Source organism: Callospermophilus lateralis, chromosome 1 (assembly GCF_048772815.1).
Source record: "Callospermophilus lateralis isolate mCalLat2 chromosome 1, mCalLat2.hap1, whole genome shotgun sequence".
In the NCBI taxonomy this organism is placed as follows: domain Eukaryota; kingdom Metazoa; phylum Chordata; class Mammalia; order Rodentia; family Sciuridae; genus Callospermophilus; species Callospermophilus lateralis.
In genome coordinates, this window is record NC_135305.1 from 104928526 (window position 1) to 104945410 (window position 16885).

Here is a 16885-nt window from a genome sequence, read left to right on the forward strand (position 1 = left end):
GAGAATTGCAAGTTCAAGGTCATCCTCTGAGATTTAGCAAGGCACTAAGCAATTTAGTGAGACCCTGTCTCAAAAGAGCTGGGGATATAGCTCCATGGTAAAGTATCTTTGGGCTCAATCCCCAATTAACTCTCTCCCCCCTGCCCAAAAGTCTACAAAATTAGGCAAGGCAATCAAAAAAACATATAGAAAACCTTCCATTAGTGAAACAAGTTCAAGAATAAAGTCTTACCATAACTGAAGTGATTAAAACTGTAACTAGATTAGAAGGAGAAGGAGGAAGAGAAGATGAGGAGGAATCTCCTGTGTAATGTAGGTGTACAAAAACTATAAAACAATTTGTGATAAAATTTAATTTAGGGACTCATGCCTTTTAAAAACATAGGGATAATATATACCTTTGGGGTATGTGGATGTTGAGACTTTCTTTGAAAGATATTTGATACTAAAGGGATATTAAGCTCTGAGCAGAGCTGTTCACATTTACATATAAAAGATTCGAAATATCAAATGAACAGTAAAACACTTATGAACAGGATAATGAATTCATTAGGAAATGTATTTACTATGCTTATAATGATTGCCAATTTTAGAACTTCAATTATCTTGTCCATTTCAATATTTAAAGAATAGGACCAAAGTGTTTATGTTAAATTATGGACTAACCATTGGTAAAATTTCATTAAACAAAAGAAAGACACTCTTTATTTTTTAAAGAATACAAAAAAAAAAGCCAATGAAAGCAATAAAAAAGTCCATTTAAATTTGAGTTTGCTGTATTAGTGAAATCTTAAAAAAAAATCTGTAAAAAAATTGCCCTTCTCTGAATTCTGATTTTTACAAGCATCTTTATAATCTGTACTCTATTGTGTTATAGTAGTTCACATTACTGCAATAATTTCTGAAACTAGCAAAATATTTAGCTTTTATTCCATGTGTACTCAGTTCAGTGCAAGGGGCCTCTGAATAAATTCTCAGACTTCATTCTCCCCATTCCCTGTTGCCACCTTGCAAAAATGCCATCTGCCTTCATACCTTCTGCAGACAGGCAGTGGGGACCATCCTTGACTGAGCATGCTCAGTGGATCTGACTTCTCAGCTAGGTGGATGAAGAAAAAGGGATGATGTACATCTTTTGCCATTAGGCTGTACCTCCTGGGCTAAAATTGAGGGCTATTTTCAGAAAAATCAAAATCAATTAACAAATTGAGTAAAAGTGTAAATAGAAGGGGAACATGGTTTTGGTTCATTCACATAAGACAGCCCTTTTTCTTCAACTTATTTTGTATCCACAAGGAATGATCTCAACATCATCTGTGTGTTTGTAAAATAGGAATCCCTTTTCAGGCATGTACTTTTAGTTTAGTGGCTTACAAGAAATGACTAAAGCTTTAAGATAAATATCTATAGATTTATATCTAGAGATTTAAACCTGATTAATATCTAGAAATTTAAACCTCATGAGTTTAGCCTTGAGATACAGAATTCTATCTACTCTTCTTTCTAAAAATTAGATTATACAATGTTTTTCACTCCTGTTGCCATTAAACATTGCATCTGTGACTCCAGCTCTGACATGGGTAACCGCGTGCCCTTTGAGGATGGATTAAATTTTTTTGTTGTTGTTTTTTCTTTTTTGAAAAATGGTTCACTGTTGCCCAGGCTAATCTCAAACTCCTTGGCTCAAGTGAACCTCTGGCCTCAGACCCCAGCCCCACCCCAGTAGTTTGGACTGCAAGTATCATTATTTTCTGCTAGATTAAACATCTTGAATTCCAGTTTCTTCATCTATAAAGTAGGAATAATTATAATTGCTACCCCAAGGAAGCTGCTGAGAGGATTAGATGAGCTGATGCACCGGAAAAGGAAGTGCTACATAAAGAGCAGGTACTGTTCAGAAGGCACTATTGTTGCAATAAATGTCAGAATCAGGTTCCCTTCCTGGAGGGTTTAGGTGCATCACTTTGCCAAATGACAGGAAGGACCTGGAGGAGAGTAGGGGGATTCTCTCCAGAGAGCCTGAGAACTTAGGCTTGTATTCTGCTTCTTTGTAGAATCCTGATGCTGTAATTTAACTTGGCATAGCACTTCTTCAAAACAGAAGTATTTTGTGAGGAGCTGTCAATCTTCCAAGTGTGTTCTCCAGGAGCCTCACACTCAAATGTGTACAGGGAAAGGTTTTCAGCCTGTGTGTGGCAGGCCAGACAGGCTGTGCCAAATTAGAAAGCGGGTGCCCTGCCTAGGGCTGCTTTGCTCCAGATCACTGTAACTATGGAAATGACACTTTAAAGAGCCCTCTTTATTTATAGGGCTATTAAAAAGTTGTTTATTTAAAAAAATCAATTTTTTACATATGTGTAGCTTATTCAAAATAAATTTAAACCCATGTGGACCAAACAAAATGACCCATAAGTCTTTTAGCTGATATGAATTGAGTGTCATGTTCTCTGTGCCTCAGTGCCTTCGCACATTATGCACTCACTCCCTTTTGCTCTTTCCCCATGCAGCTCTCTGGTCAAATGCCCCTTCACCAAAGAAGCTTCTCCAGACTTCCCTATCACAAACAATCACTCAATGAATAATAGAGTTAACTCACTGTCTGTCCTATGGGTCCTTCCCTTATTTTCTACCTAAATCTCTCTCTTATCTTTCCAAGCCCCTCCCTTCCTGTCTTTCTAATCACCTGGCTCACCACCTGCATTGTCCTGTAATTTATTTTATTAGTTTCTTCATTTATTTCAGTTGTGTTTTATATTCTGGAAACTCCATCCCGTGGGTCAGGCTCCCAAAGTATAAAAATAATTGCTCCAGTTTTAATTCCATAATGATCAAAAATCAAATGCCCTTTCCACTAATTGGTGACTTTTCCCTCTAGCTATGCTTTGTGTCTGCCCAGAATTATATGTTGAAACCATCTCCCATAAGGTGATGATCTTAGGAGGGAGGGCCTTGGGAGGTGATTACCTCATGAGGATGGAGCCTTCATGAATGGGATTAGTGCCTGTTAAGGGTTAGATGGGAGGTGTTCCCCAAAACCTCGTGGGTGAGATAGGTGTGAGAATGTTCAGAGGTGAAATGATTAGATTAGGGGAGTTGTGAACTAATCTGTGGATCGATCCACTGATACAGATTAGCTGGGGGGTAACAAGAGGCAGGTAGGATATGATTGCTTTAGGGTTGACGTTTTGTCCTGGGTGAGTGGAGTGCTCTCTTTGCTTCCCGGAGGCCATGCCCTAAGCTGCTTTCCTCCTCCACTCCCTTCTGCCATGATGTTCTGCCTCACCTTAGGACTATGGAGTCCACCAAGCCCGGACTGAACCTCTGAAACATGAGCCAAAATAAACTTCCTCCTCTAAGATTTTTTTTTAAATATTTAGTTTTTAGTTGTAGTTGGACACAAGACCTTTATTTCACTTATTTATTTTTCTGTGGTGCTGAGGATCGAACCCAGGGTCTCACATGTGCAAGGCAAGCGCTCTACCGCTGAGTCACAATCCCAGCCCCTCTAAGATTTTTCTTGTCAAATATTTTAGTCACAGTCATGCTAAGCTGATCCCAAAATAGCGCCCTTAAAAAAGAGAACCCAGAAAACTTCCTCAACCCTTTCCCTAGGTGAGGAGACATCAAAAAAGGTTGTCATCTGTGAAGAAGTGGGCCCTCAACCAACACAAAATCTGCCAGAGCCTTGATCAAAGTCAAGCCTTTCTAGCTTCCAGAACTGTGAGAAATAAGTTTCTTTGTTTGTGAGTCAACTATCTATGGTATTTTATTATAGCGACCCAAATGGAATAAGATGCCTAGTATAGTTGAGATGTGTTTCCCAGATGCCCATTAACTCAGGTCCCCAGTCCTGGCAGTATTGGGAACTGATGAAACCTTTAAGAGATCGGGCCTAGTTGGAAATCTTCTGGTCACAAGAGAGTATGCCCTTAAAGGGGATGTGCATAGTCAGCCCCTTGTTATCGCTCATGTCCTAGCCATAAGATGAGTGGTTTACTCTACCACATGTTGCTTCACCACAGGCCCCAAAGCAACTGGACCAATCCATCTTGGACTGAAACTTGTGATACCATGAGCCAAAATAAACCTTTCTTCTTTTTAAATGGGTTATCTCATTTATTTGATTATAGTATTAGAAATCAGACTAAAACCACACACTGGGCTACTCCTAATTCAGATACTGCTTGTCCAGCTTCACCTGCAGTGTAATTCCTGGAGCAGGGTCTAGGCAGATGTTTGAAGGGCTACAGCACAAGCAACAATGCCATAGTAGTAATGGCAGCATGAAAAGTATTCACCATGAAAAGGAAAACACAATTTCTTTGGTGAAAAGAACAACGAGGAAAAAAATAAGAAATTGTATGTTTAGGTGTAAGTGAGACGAAAAGAAACATAAGTTTAGTAAGAATCAAATAAACAAAGCAGGGAGTAGTTGGCATAATTCAGATTATGGGATTTAAACTAAGCTAATCAGGTTTAAATCTCTAGATATTAATCTTAAAGCTTTAGTCATTTCTTCTAAGCACTGTTAAGGTCTGAATTGTGTACTCCCCAAATTCACCTGTTGAAACCCCAAGACCCAGGACTTCAAATTGTAATTGTATTTGGAAATAGGGCCTTTGGGAGTTAATTAAGCTAAAATGAGGCTATAGGGATGGGCAGTAATCCAATATGACAGGCGTCTTTACAAGGAAAAAAGATTAGGACCCAGACGCTCAGAGGGGCAACAATGTGGACACATAGGAAAAGGCATCATCTGCAAGCCCAGGAGAGAGGCCTCAGAGAAACCAGCCCTATGGACACCTTGATGTTGGAATTCCAGCCTCCAGGTCCCCAGAAGGAATCTCAGCCATGTAAACTGTATAGTCTGTGGGACTTTGTTATGACAGGTCTGGCAAACCAACCAAAACAAGCACAGTGTCCCAAATAGTAAATATTTAGCAATATTTATATTAACACACTATTCAAACTCAGATTCCATCAGTCAACATTCATGCGATTTTTGGTGTCATGAACAATATCGTGGGTTTGGGAGAGGCTGTTTTTTTGTTTTTGTTTTTGTTTTTTCCTAAGACTCTCACAAAAATTCTTGACAACCATTTTATCCAGAACCCGCCAGCTCAGAAAGAGCACATTTCCTATTATAATTTAAATACTACATTTTAGCCTTTAAAAATCCATGGGGAAGTAGGAAATTCATCACGTATTGAAACCACACCCCTCCCTGCAACCCCTCCCTTGGCTTTCCTCACCCCAAGGAGTGAGAGCCCACTCCATCAGCTTCTCTGAGGCAAGCTCTCGGACACCAGAGGCCACTTCTGTGTCTTGGGACTCCTGTTTGTTTGTTTCTACAAGTGATCCTACTCTCTTCCTTTCCTTCTCCAAATGACCTGGGCTCAGGATAACACATTTCCTGGGTCTCCTCCCTATGTCATCTCTACTTTATCCAATTTCTCTTTACAGATTGGTGTCTGAATGCTAGGTAGGGTCGGTCTGAGACATATGAAAACCCAGTTTCAGTTCTCCTAGCATCTGCTGCATAAAGACTGACATCCTGGGTCACATCAGCTCTGGGGACAAGCACACAGTGGCCTGGGGAAGGCTGAAATGTTTCTCACCACATCACTGATGCAGAGTGTTTTCCCAGCCTTATTGCATGTACTGCTTGTCCAGAACAAGAAGCAAGATACCCCATTTATTATAATCCTCCTTAGCAGATTCAGTAGGCCAAATATTTTTTGGTCCCCAATATTTTTGCTGCATGATAGCTTTAGTTTCCTCATCTGTAAAGGTGGGGCATGGTAATTTCCTGTCCTCCAAGGGCTGCTCAGGAGGTTCTATTGAGTTACCTAAGTACAGGATTTAGAATGAAGCCCACACCTGTTTGGTTCTTGCTGTACAACTACTGTGAAGTTTATTGGTTTATACAGGTTGTGATAAAACTCTTGTCACACCAAGAGTCCTTCCTCTGACCAACACTGCCAGGCAGATCTCCATCCCTTCCCCAACAGCCCTCACGCAGCAACTCCTGGCAGGATTTGTTTTTCTTCAGTGCTGGGAATTGAATCCTGGTCTCACACATGCTAAGCAAGTGCTCTATCTCTAAGCTGCATCCCTATCCTTTAAAAAGTTATTATTATTTTGTTTTGCTAAGTTGCCCATGCTGGCTTTGATCTTATAATCCTCCTGCCTCAACCTCCCAAGTAAGTGGGATTACAGGTGTGCTCCATGACACCCAGCTCAGAATGGTTTTGGGTCTTATTCTTCTGGAAGCCTCCCTCTCATCTAAGGATGCTCCCTGTACCTGTTCTAGTGAGTGAGCCCCTGTTGGCTCTCTGATAGAGTTCTCAAAACTCTAGTTCCTTACCAGCTTTCTAATGGACCAAATATCTCAGCGCCCCCCCCAAAAAATTAATTTCTACTAAAATTAAACTTGACAAAAGAGATTTTTGACACACTGTATGAGGGATCACCGCTGTGCTCTACTTTCAATAAAATGGAAGAACACATCCACACGAGTACAAAAGAGCACTCACATTCAAAAGAGCTGAAGATTTTACAAATCCTGATTAGTGTTTCAGACAAAACTAAATCTGAAATGCCCATGTGCCAATTAGTTTTTAAAAATCACATATCAAAAGTTTGGGGGGAAAGACTGTGACACAAAGAATTTGATGTGAACAAAAGAATTGTAAATGAGGTTTGCTTTTAGATAAACCAGTAAAAGAATAAACTATTCATTTGTTTAAATGAGAGACCTGACATGAGTTTGATTGTGTGAGAGCTATATTCCTCATCTTTTTAAGGTTAAAAAAATCATTCATTTGATTACATACTGAACAATTTTCCAAAGCAAAGCATAACTGGAAGTGCTGAAAATTTGCCATCTTGCATACTGTACAAAATTCATGCAAGACCCCTTGGTCCTATGATTGATAAATCAATTTTTTACTCTAAAAAAAATTGTAAGAACAAGTTTCTGTGTTTTATCTAGTGCCACTTCTAGTCATCATTATTTCTTTAAACACTATCTATTGTAGGACAATATCACTCACTTTAATTTTTGAGTTCTTTTTCTACTTCTAAATAAAACCAAAGTGATGTGGCACTGTTATTAAGAATTTCCAGGGAAATTTATTTCAGAGCACAGAATTGCTCTTGTTTTCTCTTAGCAAATGCTTCCAAGCATTTAGACTTGGATTGCTTAAACTTAGCATCAGACCAAGAATGATGATGAATCCAAGATTTAAAATGCAGAAGCAATCTAATTAAATGTATGCAATGAAATTTCCTTGGATTTGTTTTCTCTTCTGCTACATCAACCATATTTCAGACTGTCTCTCTTTGCCTTCTCTTTTCTCATGCCAATATGTTGCAACATGTTCTAGATGAAAGTTTACAGCCAGGGTTAGATTTAGTAAGAACTCCATCAATGGTTCAGAAACGAAAGCAGCAGTGAACTGAGCGACTAGGTGCGCCCCCTCAGCTGTCTCATCCTTCTCTGCCAGATTTCCCTCAGGTGGGCTATCATCTCTGCAGAGCAGGGGGTGCCTGTAACTGGTGTCCAGTGAAAGGGAACTTACCACATGGCGGAGCAGTCAAAATTCACCAAAAGCCACTTGTGGGGATTAAAATTAAATGAATCTGCAAACTGTCAAAGAATAAGAACAATAAAAAGTAAACTAGTTATAGATGTTTCAGTATAAAACAAGACCTTTAAAAGTTTACATTTTTTAAAAGTTTACATTTTTCAAAGGATAAAAAAAGTACAGTTAAAATATACTACAGGGAATCAAAATAAATAGAGTTTATATTCCAAATGAAAGCACTTTCAGATTTTACATAGTCTAAAGTCACATCAAAATTTTCCATATTTTGGGCTGGAATTGTAGCTCAGTGGTAGAACACTTATCCTGTACATGGGAGGCACTGGGTTCAATCTTCAGAACCACATAAAGATAAATAAATAGAATAAAGGCATTGTATCCATCTACAACTAAAAATACATTTTTAAAAAATGTATCTTTATTGTATTTCAAGGTACTAGGATATTTGGAATATTCAATTCACAAGTACTATGTCTAGAAATTGTACTTACTGTGCTCATGAAATATTTTTATGTCCACAGTTATTTCAACTCCATGATGTAGCAAGCAGAGTTCTTAGATTATATGTATCATCATGAACCAGGAGAAAGTGAAAATTTCATAACTAATTTATAGTAATTAGAAACTCATTTTTTTTCATGAAACTGATTAGTTCCTTTGCCAACATGCCGTAAGATTACAACTCTTCCCCTTTACTTAAGTATTTTTCTCTATTCTTAAAAACAATATCCAAGTTTATTGTATTCCTAAAAGTTATAGGTTCCATGGCTGGAAGATCATGTGTAGCAGCTACAAACAACCAAGCAGCAGCTTCATCCACCATATTTCCAAGGAGAAAATGAGAGATTTCAACTACCTCGAGTGGCTGCGGAGGGCACTGTTCATCCTCACTGAGCTGCCATACATGAGACTTTCTTCAATTTTTCAAAATACACCCTCTGGTTTACCATCTGATTGATAAATAGGAACTAAGTTCATCAGAAATGCAGGGGATTTGGACACATGTCTAAAGACAGTGAAGCAGAAATAGAGGGAGGTGCCATTGCGCAGCCAGTCTGGTCCCATCTTCTAACGGGAAAAAATTCTCAATCTGTCCAAGCCTTGACCCCTCTTCTCTATTTGGTTCCTGGGATGGGCACTGAGGAGGCAGCTAAGATTGAAGAGGCCAGGTCAGCATCAGCAGGGAGACATTTGGTCAGCAGATGGCAACCTTCCACATCGACCTACTCTGGAGGTACATATTCATTTCCTTCCAGGTTTCAAAAAAAGTAATTTTGAGAAAGAGACAGGAAATTACAGCAAGTTTCATTTGTTGATAAAAGGAAACAAAAGGTTAAAGAGGAGCTTTGTTTGCTAGGAATTTTATTAGTTCCCTCCTCTGAGGCTGATCTGTTTAAACTTCTTTCATTACCCAACAGTGATATTTTCCTCCCGCTGACAGAGAGAAAGGCTCTTATCTCCAAGGGTAGGGCCACCACAGGATATTGCAGCTCGCTTATCTGACCCACTGAGCAGCAAAGCCCTCAGCCAGGCGAGGAGAGAGTCCAGAACAATAATGGAGGAAAAATTGAAATGACTCCTTGTTGGGCACGAAACACTGTCTGCTGTCGATAGGATCTGGCGGGAGTGCTCATCTCGGAGGTGGTCTGACTGCTAGGCACCCTTCTATGAAAGGAAAAAACCTCAAGTTGTCAATCCATGGGCAAAAGAAAAGCAGGGATAGGAAAAGATCATGAAACTCCCAAACCTGACACCTGGAGTTAGATGGGAGCTTCTGGCCCAGGCCCTGCTCTGGAGAGAAGCACATAAATTCAAGAAGAACTTCCCTGAAGCTGTCCAGGGACAGTCTTTTCAAGCAATGAGTATTATCTCCATAATTAAAGGTATTTGCATGGCACAGGTTGAGTATCCTTTATCCAAAATGCTTGGGACCACGAGTGTTTCTGATTTCGGATTTCTTGCATTTCTGAATATTTGCATATACATAATGAGAGAGCTTGGTGAAGGGACCCAAGTCCAAATATGAAATTCAAATATGTTTCAAGATACGCTTTATACACATAGCCTGAAGGTAATTTTATACAATATTTTAAAAGTTTTGTGTGTGAAGCAAAGTTTCACAGTGTGAAAATTTCCATTTGTGATGTCGTGTCAGAGATCAAAAAGCTTCAGATCTTGGAGTCTGGATTTTTAGATTAGGAGTGCTCAATCTATACAGAAATTTATTCTTCATTGTCTGGCACTAAGCATCCACAAAACTAGCTATCAGCAATGAACTATAGAGGGGCTGGTATTCCCATCACATTATGAGAACATCTTGCAAGCTAACTCCCACTCCAGGACTTACATATGTTTCTGGAAGCTTCATTTATCCTCAGGGATCCCTCTAAGCCCTAGCATGTATGAAGCACTTGATAAGCAATTGGTGAATGAATAAATATGATGAGATATAAACAAGAATGACACTTTATTCATTAGTAATAAGGGGATTATTCTCTTCAAAGATGGGGCTTTTATATTCTATACCTCAGACATTCACTTTTCTGGTTTTACAGCACGATGAGAATTCAAACAGTAATTAGAAAATTGATTGGTAGGCCTGACCCCGACATGCAAGCAGAGAGAGGTTTTAAGGAAAATTCTACAAGCAATGGTGAAAAATAATAAAACCATCTAATGCATGCTCAGTACTTCCTGTGTGCCAGACTGTTCTTAAGCCTTTTAAATGTGATTGACTCATCTACTCGTTATGACAACCCCATAAAAGAAGCATCATTATGAAATACATTTTATGAGACATAGGGAGAATACCTAACTTGCCCAAGGGTGCACAGCTAGTTCTAAATGATCAAAACTGTAACAGAGTCCCAGTCTCCCCAGTATCCTGATTAATTTTTTTTTTTTTTTGGTGGCTGAAATTCCTTAAACTGAGGATGGAAACTGAGGAACTGGCCCCCAAATCTTGGTGGGTACCATCAAAGGTTGAAACACTGGAATCAGAGAGGCACTGTGGTATACGTCTATAATCCCAGAGGCTTGGGGAGCTGTAGCAGGAGAATTTTGAGTTCAAAGCCGGCTTCAGTAACGTAGCAAGGCCCTAAGCAACTTAGCAAGAACCTGCCTCTAAATAAAATAATATTTTAAAGGGTGGGGGCTGGCCATGTGGCTCAGTGGCTGAGTGCCCCTGGGTTTAATTCCTGAAATAAAAATTAAAAAAAAAAAGGAAAAGAAAAGCTGGAATCCTAACTCTAACTCCTAGAATCATAAATCCTAACATATTATTTGGCTAGCTGCTCAATTAAATCTACATATGCATACTTCCTATCTTGTCCACTGTATCCCATTCCTCTCATAAAAGCTGTTCATGCCTTTGAGCCCTCGAAAAATGGAGATTCGAAACAGAAGAGGTTTCTTCTATCTTCCCCAGCGCCAGTTTTGAATAAACTTGTTTTCCTTCATCAACCTCTGCCCTCTCAACTTTGGTTGAGCTACAAGAAGCAGAACCTGCAATTCTGGAAACAAAACCAGGGATTCTAATGGAAAAACCTGCACCATTCATCCTGATCACATGCAGGGGGAGAGCTCACCAAGCCTTCCACCCATAAGCAGAAAGCAATTATTTCCTGGTCAATACTACGACTCCCCTGATTCAGTATCTCCTTCCCTGGACACATTTCCAACAGCAGCTTCTTAGAACCCTTCATTGCTTTCTGGGGAGGAAGGCTTTGTACCCTGTGAGCTGTTTCAAGGACGAGTCTAAAATAACACGTCAGCACATCCACAGGTGCAAGTCTGTACCACTTCATGTTCCATAGTTCTCTGGAAAAGCAGAGAACTGATCAATAATTTTGATTGCTATTTCTCAAGTGAAGCAGGTATTTTACTTGGCTTTATGAGCCACATTTTATAATTTCCGGAAGGGTGCATGGGTACTTTAAAAGGTTTGGTAGCTGCTGATGTTGGTTAAAGTAACCATCATGCTCAGATGTAGGAGTAGAATGTGAATAACAAACTGAGCCAGATTGTAGATGATTCCAGGTTGGGACTTTAAATTATCTTGTGAATAAAATGCATTAAATTTTTATTTTGTTCCTAAATATTCTCCCATAATTTTGTAAGTTAAATGTAACCTATTAAGCATAACTCTGCCCAGGATGTCGTAGACTGAAAAATAGCTGTCAAAATCCAGAGGAGCTCAAAAAGACAGGCTGTATGACTTGTAGGACTGGAGAAAGTTCTCAGCCCTTAGCCTGAGGAAGCATAATTTCCAATAATCAGTGGAATTGATTGGAAAATGACTTGCTGAAACAAACCACAACAGTGAGAAATTGAGCGTCAGATCTTCATAAAGGATAAACATTGTGCTTAAAAAAAACAAAACAAAACAAAAAAAACTTGGTCTGGGAGGCATAGCTCAGTGGTATAGTGTTATCCAGCATGTGTAAGGCTCTGGGTTTGATTGCCAGCACCTCACACACATGTAAAACAAATAAACAAAAAGAAAATTCACCTTATTACACAGCAAAAATCTCACCCACCTCCACTCCGTTCAGAAGATGCCGGAACTCAGGGCAGATGAAGGCACTGCCTGCGTATGCAGCATCAATGTGCAGCCACATGTCCTCCTTCTTGCCTGAAGCCAGAAACAATTGTTGAGTTCTTACATGGTCACCCTGTCCACGTGTAGTCGGATAGATGACCTTGTCCTGCCCAGGATCCCTCTTGTAAATATAGCTCATCCATAGTATTTGTGGAATTAATGAATGGATCCACAAAGGGCCCCTGTCCTTAGAAGTAGTGAAGCTGAGAGCAGAGGTGTGTGCCGTTGGCCCTGGACACACGCCAGCTGCTCAGTGAGTGATTGGAAAGTAAGGGAGACAGAATCCATTGCCAAACCCTCACTGCTCAGTACAGTGCTTAGGAGCCAGGAAGCGCGACCTCTGCCTCCCTTTCTCACCCTTTCACTGTCTTCCAGGGACACCACCCTTTAGAGACCTCCCTCATCTCATCCACCCAGAATTTCCTCCCCTATCCTCTTTGCCAACCTATTCTCAAGTTCTCACGACATCCTCTGAGGAAAGGTCCGACACACGATCCACACGCTCTGCCCCACTCCGTCACCACCATGAAGTTAGTCATCTTACACAATCTTTAATCATGAAGTGGATTTCTGTTTTCCAATCATACCAGAAGAGCCTGGAAGCAGGGGCCATGCTTTTGTGGGGAGTGAGAGAGCCTCATGCACAGGGATGCTCCCCAAATTTGGACATATCTGGGTTCAGCTCCTGCTCCAATTGCTCAGGAGCTTTATGATTTTGTCTGCTTCCTCCAAGGTCCATTCTCCTCAAAGGCAAAATGGACATCCAAGTTGTACCTATAACTCTGAGCGATAAATTAAGTAATCTTCACAGCATGTCTATCACAACCCTCAGCACAAGGCTGGTGAGAAATAAATGCATTTTTCCATGACTAGTCTTTCCTTCATCCCAGGCACCAGTTAATCACAAGATAGGTGAGAATTGTGGAGCGGGTGGGAGGAAGCTGTGCCCTGTACAGATGAGGGTGCCAGATGTCAGAGTCTCTGCTGATCGGCAGAGCCACCCTTCACTTTTCCATATATGATGCTCATAAACCAGTGTACTTTGAGGAGAGATAAGTCACTCTGAACTCTGCTGATAAAAGATACAAAAGACATCTTAAATCTTTGACTCGGTTTGATCTTCAGGATTAAAACTCTCAGTTGGATCAAGATCAAATGTGTTGTAAGGGCACACGTCAGGGCACCATAGCCAAAGACGGTTGTGCAGAGGGTGACCTGAATGGCCTGAAGGAAGGCTTATTGGCCAAGATGTCTGGGTTCATCACCTCTCCAACAATCAGACCCAACTGGTGGTCACATGACCCCATGTGCATGAGGCAGGAGACAAAGCCCTAGCATAATATGGGGCTTCTTCCTGAAGAGTCATTCAGGAGATGACGTCAGGATGACCAGGACAGATATAGCTCAGATTGTGTGGGGTCAACAGAAACTTCACATTGCTTTATAAGAGAGGGCACAGAATTTCAAAGCATGCTATGGTCTGAATGCTTGTGTTCCTCCCAAACTCTATGTTGAAATCCTAACCCCAGAGGAGACGGTGTTAGGAGTGGGGCCCTTGGGAGGTAGTTAGCTCATCAGAGTGAACCTCTAAATATGGGATTAGCATTCTCATTAAAGAGACCCCAGAGAGCCCCATGCCTGCCATCATGTAAAGACACACAGATGGCACCATTTGTGAACCAGGAAATGGGTTCTCAGCAGACACAGAATCTGCCAGAGCATTGATCTTGAAATTTTAGCCACCAGGAATATGAGTAACAAGTTTCTGTTGTTTATAAGCCACCTGGTCTAAGGTATTTTGTTAAGCAGTCCAGATGGACTACAGGCAATTTTGATCTTCCCATGGGAGCTGCTCGGCCCACACACAGACTTTTAGTGATGGAATCTCCTTTACTCTCTGAGGCCCTCTGGTAGAATTTGATAGATGTCAATGTTTGTGTTCAGTTCAGGACTGTTGGATGAAGGCAGGAGGCAGAGCGAGACTCTGAGACTGAACAGGAAGATGGATGAACACACCAGACACAGGATGGGAGGAGAAAGGGACAGGATCCAGATGGAGTCAAGGAGCTTCTCTTTCTTTCTCACTCCTTGTTCTTCCTCCCATAGCCACCATCCGTAGGCATAGGTGGGTAACACAGAAGAATAGTGAAGAGAAAGAAAGGCACTCAGTCCCACAACCCCTCAGTTCACAGCATCTCCTCCAGAATGTCCAGAGGGGAGATAAGGTCCCGAACCCCAGGATGGGACCAAGAAGGATGTCAGCACCCAAGCCACTCCAGAATGAATCAGACACCTGGGGAGGGGGTGATGGGTAAGAAAAGACCAAGAGAACTGGTGAGAGAAGGGAAGGGGGCACCAGATAAAAGATATGCAATAAAGATGTAACTTACCACCCAAACACCTAGCCTTTGCCCTTGGCTCCTGGGAGATGGACCACTGCTTAATACAAGAATGTCCTGCTTGATACAAGTTCCTTTTTTGGCCTGGGCCTTTGGCCTCAGACAATCGCAATATGATTTATGATGGGGGCATTGGACTATGCCATATCAGTTCTGACCTTTTGAGAAATTGATTACTAAAGGTATTAGCTGGGCTTCCAAGAGGAACGGGAGACCAAAGGTCAGCCAAGCAGGCAGAGTATGCTCAAGGCCCTATGAGAACTGACAAGAGACCTAGGAACATGGCTCAGTGGTAGAACTCTTGCCTGGCATGAATGAGGCCGGGGGTTCAATCTCTAGCACCACAAAAATATATTTAAAAAAGAATAAAAGTAAATCCAACAGAAAGGAGTCTGATGAATTTGCATGCTAGAAAAACCTCCCTTCTCTATGCATATGGTTAGACACTGTGACCGAGAGAGTCCATGCCCTCATGACTCCATGGAAGAGGATCACCAGAAGCTCCATGTTCGCATACTCCTGGTCTCCGACCTGTGTGTCTCCTCCTTGGCTGATTTTAATCCCTGCCATAAACCATAACCAGGAGCATAGCTTTTACTGAATACTGTTAGTCTTTTAGCAGATGATCAAACCTGAAGGAATTGGTGGGGAAGCTTTGAACTCGGAATCGGTGAGGGCAGTCAGAGCAAGGTGGTCTTAGGGACCACCCTTTAAGATTGTGTTGACCCAAAATTCCAACAGAAGGGAACTCATAGACACGCCTTGTAAGTTCTTCCCATGTGGGCTTCTCTTGTGCCTGGGGAAGAAAAGCCTGGTTGATGCCACCTCTGTCATGTGCACCTTGTACGTGATTGGTTGACACACACAGTTCCTTCCCACATATGTGTGCCCATCTAGGAGCTGGGTGGACACAGGGTGGACACAGAGGATCCACAGCCAGAGCTAGGGGAGTTGCATGGGTCATACACCTAGCCCTGGAGCAAGGCCACCTGGGTAGAGAGGACAGGGGCTACCTCCACAGCCTCCTGCTACAGGCACCTGTTTTCTTACAAGGCCAGGCTGCCCCTCCAGCTTCATGCTCTCCTCCCAGCCATCCTGACCCTCAGGACAGAGTTTTGGCTGCCTCCCCTATACTGTTCTCCCTCCTCATTCTCTGAGACCACCTCACCTGTTCAGCCACGTCTCAGTCTCAGCTTCCACACTTGCACACCTGGCTTCTAACGGTCATCATCTATCTTCTTGTTGTATCTCATCATTTTTTTTTTCACTAGAACCTTCCTGGGCAACTACCTCGTCCAAGGGAACTAGTAGCGACCACTTTTTTTGGGAAATCATTTTCCAAGTGACTAAAAAGAAACTGTCTTTCCTAAGACAGAAATTTGAGGACAATCATCTTCTGCTTTGTTTCTTTGTCAAATGATGGTGGTTGAGAAACTTCCTTGAATTGTTTTAATAGATTATTTTAATCATACTCTAAGGTGAGGTCAGCTCAGGGTCTCAGAAAAGGCAGCTTGGGTTTGAAGAATGCTAACTCTTTGAGGATAGTCAAATGAGAGGTATTAGATGAGGAAAATTAGGTTAAAAAGGTACTGTCTGAATTGCTAAGGCAATACCAACCCAAAGTTAGTAATTTCATCTTCAAGTACAAAACTAAAGGTATTAGCTGGGCTTCCAAGAGGAACTGGAGACCAAAGGTCAGCCAAGCAGGCAGAGTATGCTCAAGGCCCTATGAGAACTGACAAGAGACCTAGGAACATGGCTCAGTGGTAGAACTCTTGCCTGGCATGAATGAGGCGGGGGGTTCAATCTCTAGCACCACAAAAATATATGTCTAACCAGCTCCCCAAGCATAACCCAGAAGAAACCTCTGGGCTTCAACTAAACACAAACAAAGGCCAAGCTCTACCCATAGCCTCTAGACCCTGCAAAGCAGAGGCAGCTCCAGGACAGCAGAACCGTGGAGATGCAATCACTGGGTCATCACAAATGGCAGATGTCACCTGCTGGTTATCATCACCTGCTTCCACTGGTGGACAGCACTCGGCTCAGGGGGCAGCAGCCACAGAAGACCTTGGCCCTTTAAATTTGATAGCCCTAGGGAATTACATCAGCCAGCTTTTGGCCAGGACATTCAGTTCTTAACCTGACATCTGAGTCAGAGGACTTCGAGTTGCTTGGCTGAGCCGGTGAAGGTTTGCAGTTAAGGAGGCCAATGCTACACGGAAACCCTGTGCCGGCCAGTTAGTTCTGTCTCTTCTTCTCCACCTGGTTGTGTTTGG

The 16885-nt window shown here is 41.7% G+C and overlaps 1 protein-coding gene across 5 annotated transcripts in view; it reads right to left on the reverse strand.

Moving 5' to 3' along the window:
• Positions 1 to 16885, reverse strand: part of Ddc (dopa decarboxylase) — a 76201-nt gene that overhangs the window by 21652 nt on the left and 37664 nt on the right. For all 5 annotated transcript variants that reach the window (XM_076864642.1, XM_076864622.1, XM_076864652.1 and 2 more), the window contains 2 exons: positions 12146 to 12240; positions 7584 to 7651 (listed from right to left, as the gene is read on the reverse strand). In XM_076864642.1, coding sequence (XP_076720757.1) covers positions 7584 to 7651; positions 12146 to 12240 — 163 coding nt within the window. The remainder of the gene's footprint in view (positions 1 to 7583; positions 7652 to 12145; positions 12241 to 16885) is intronic.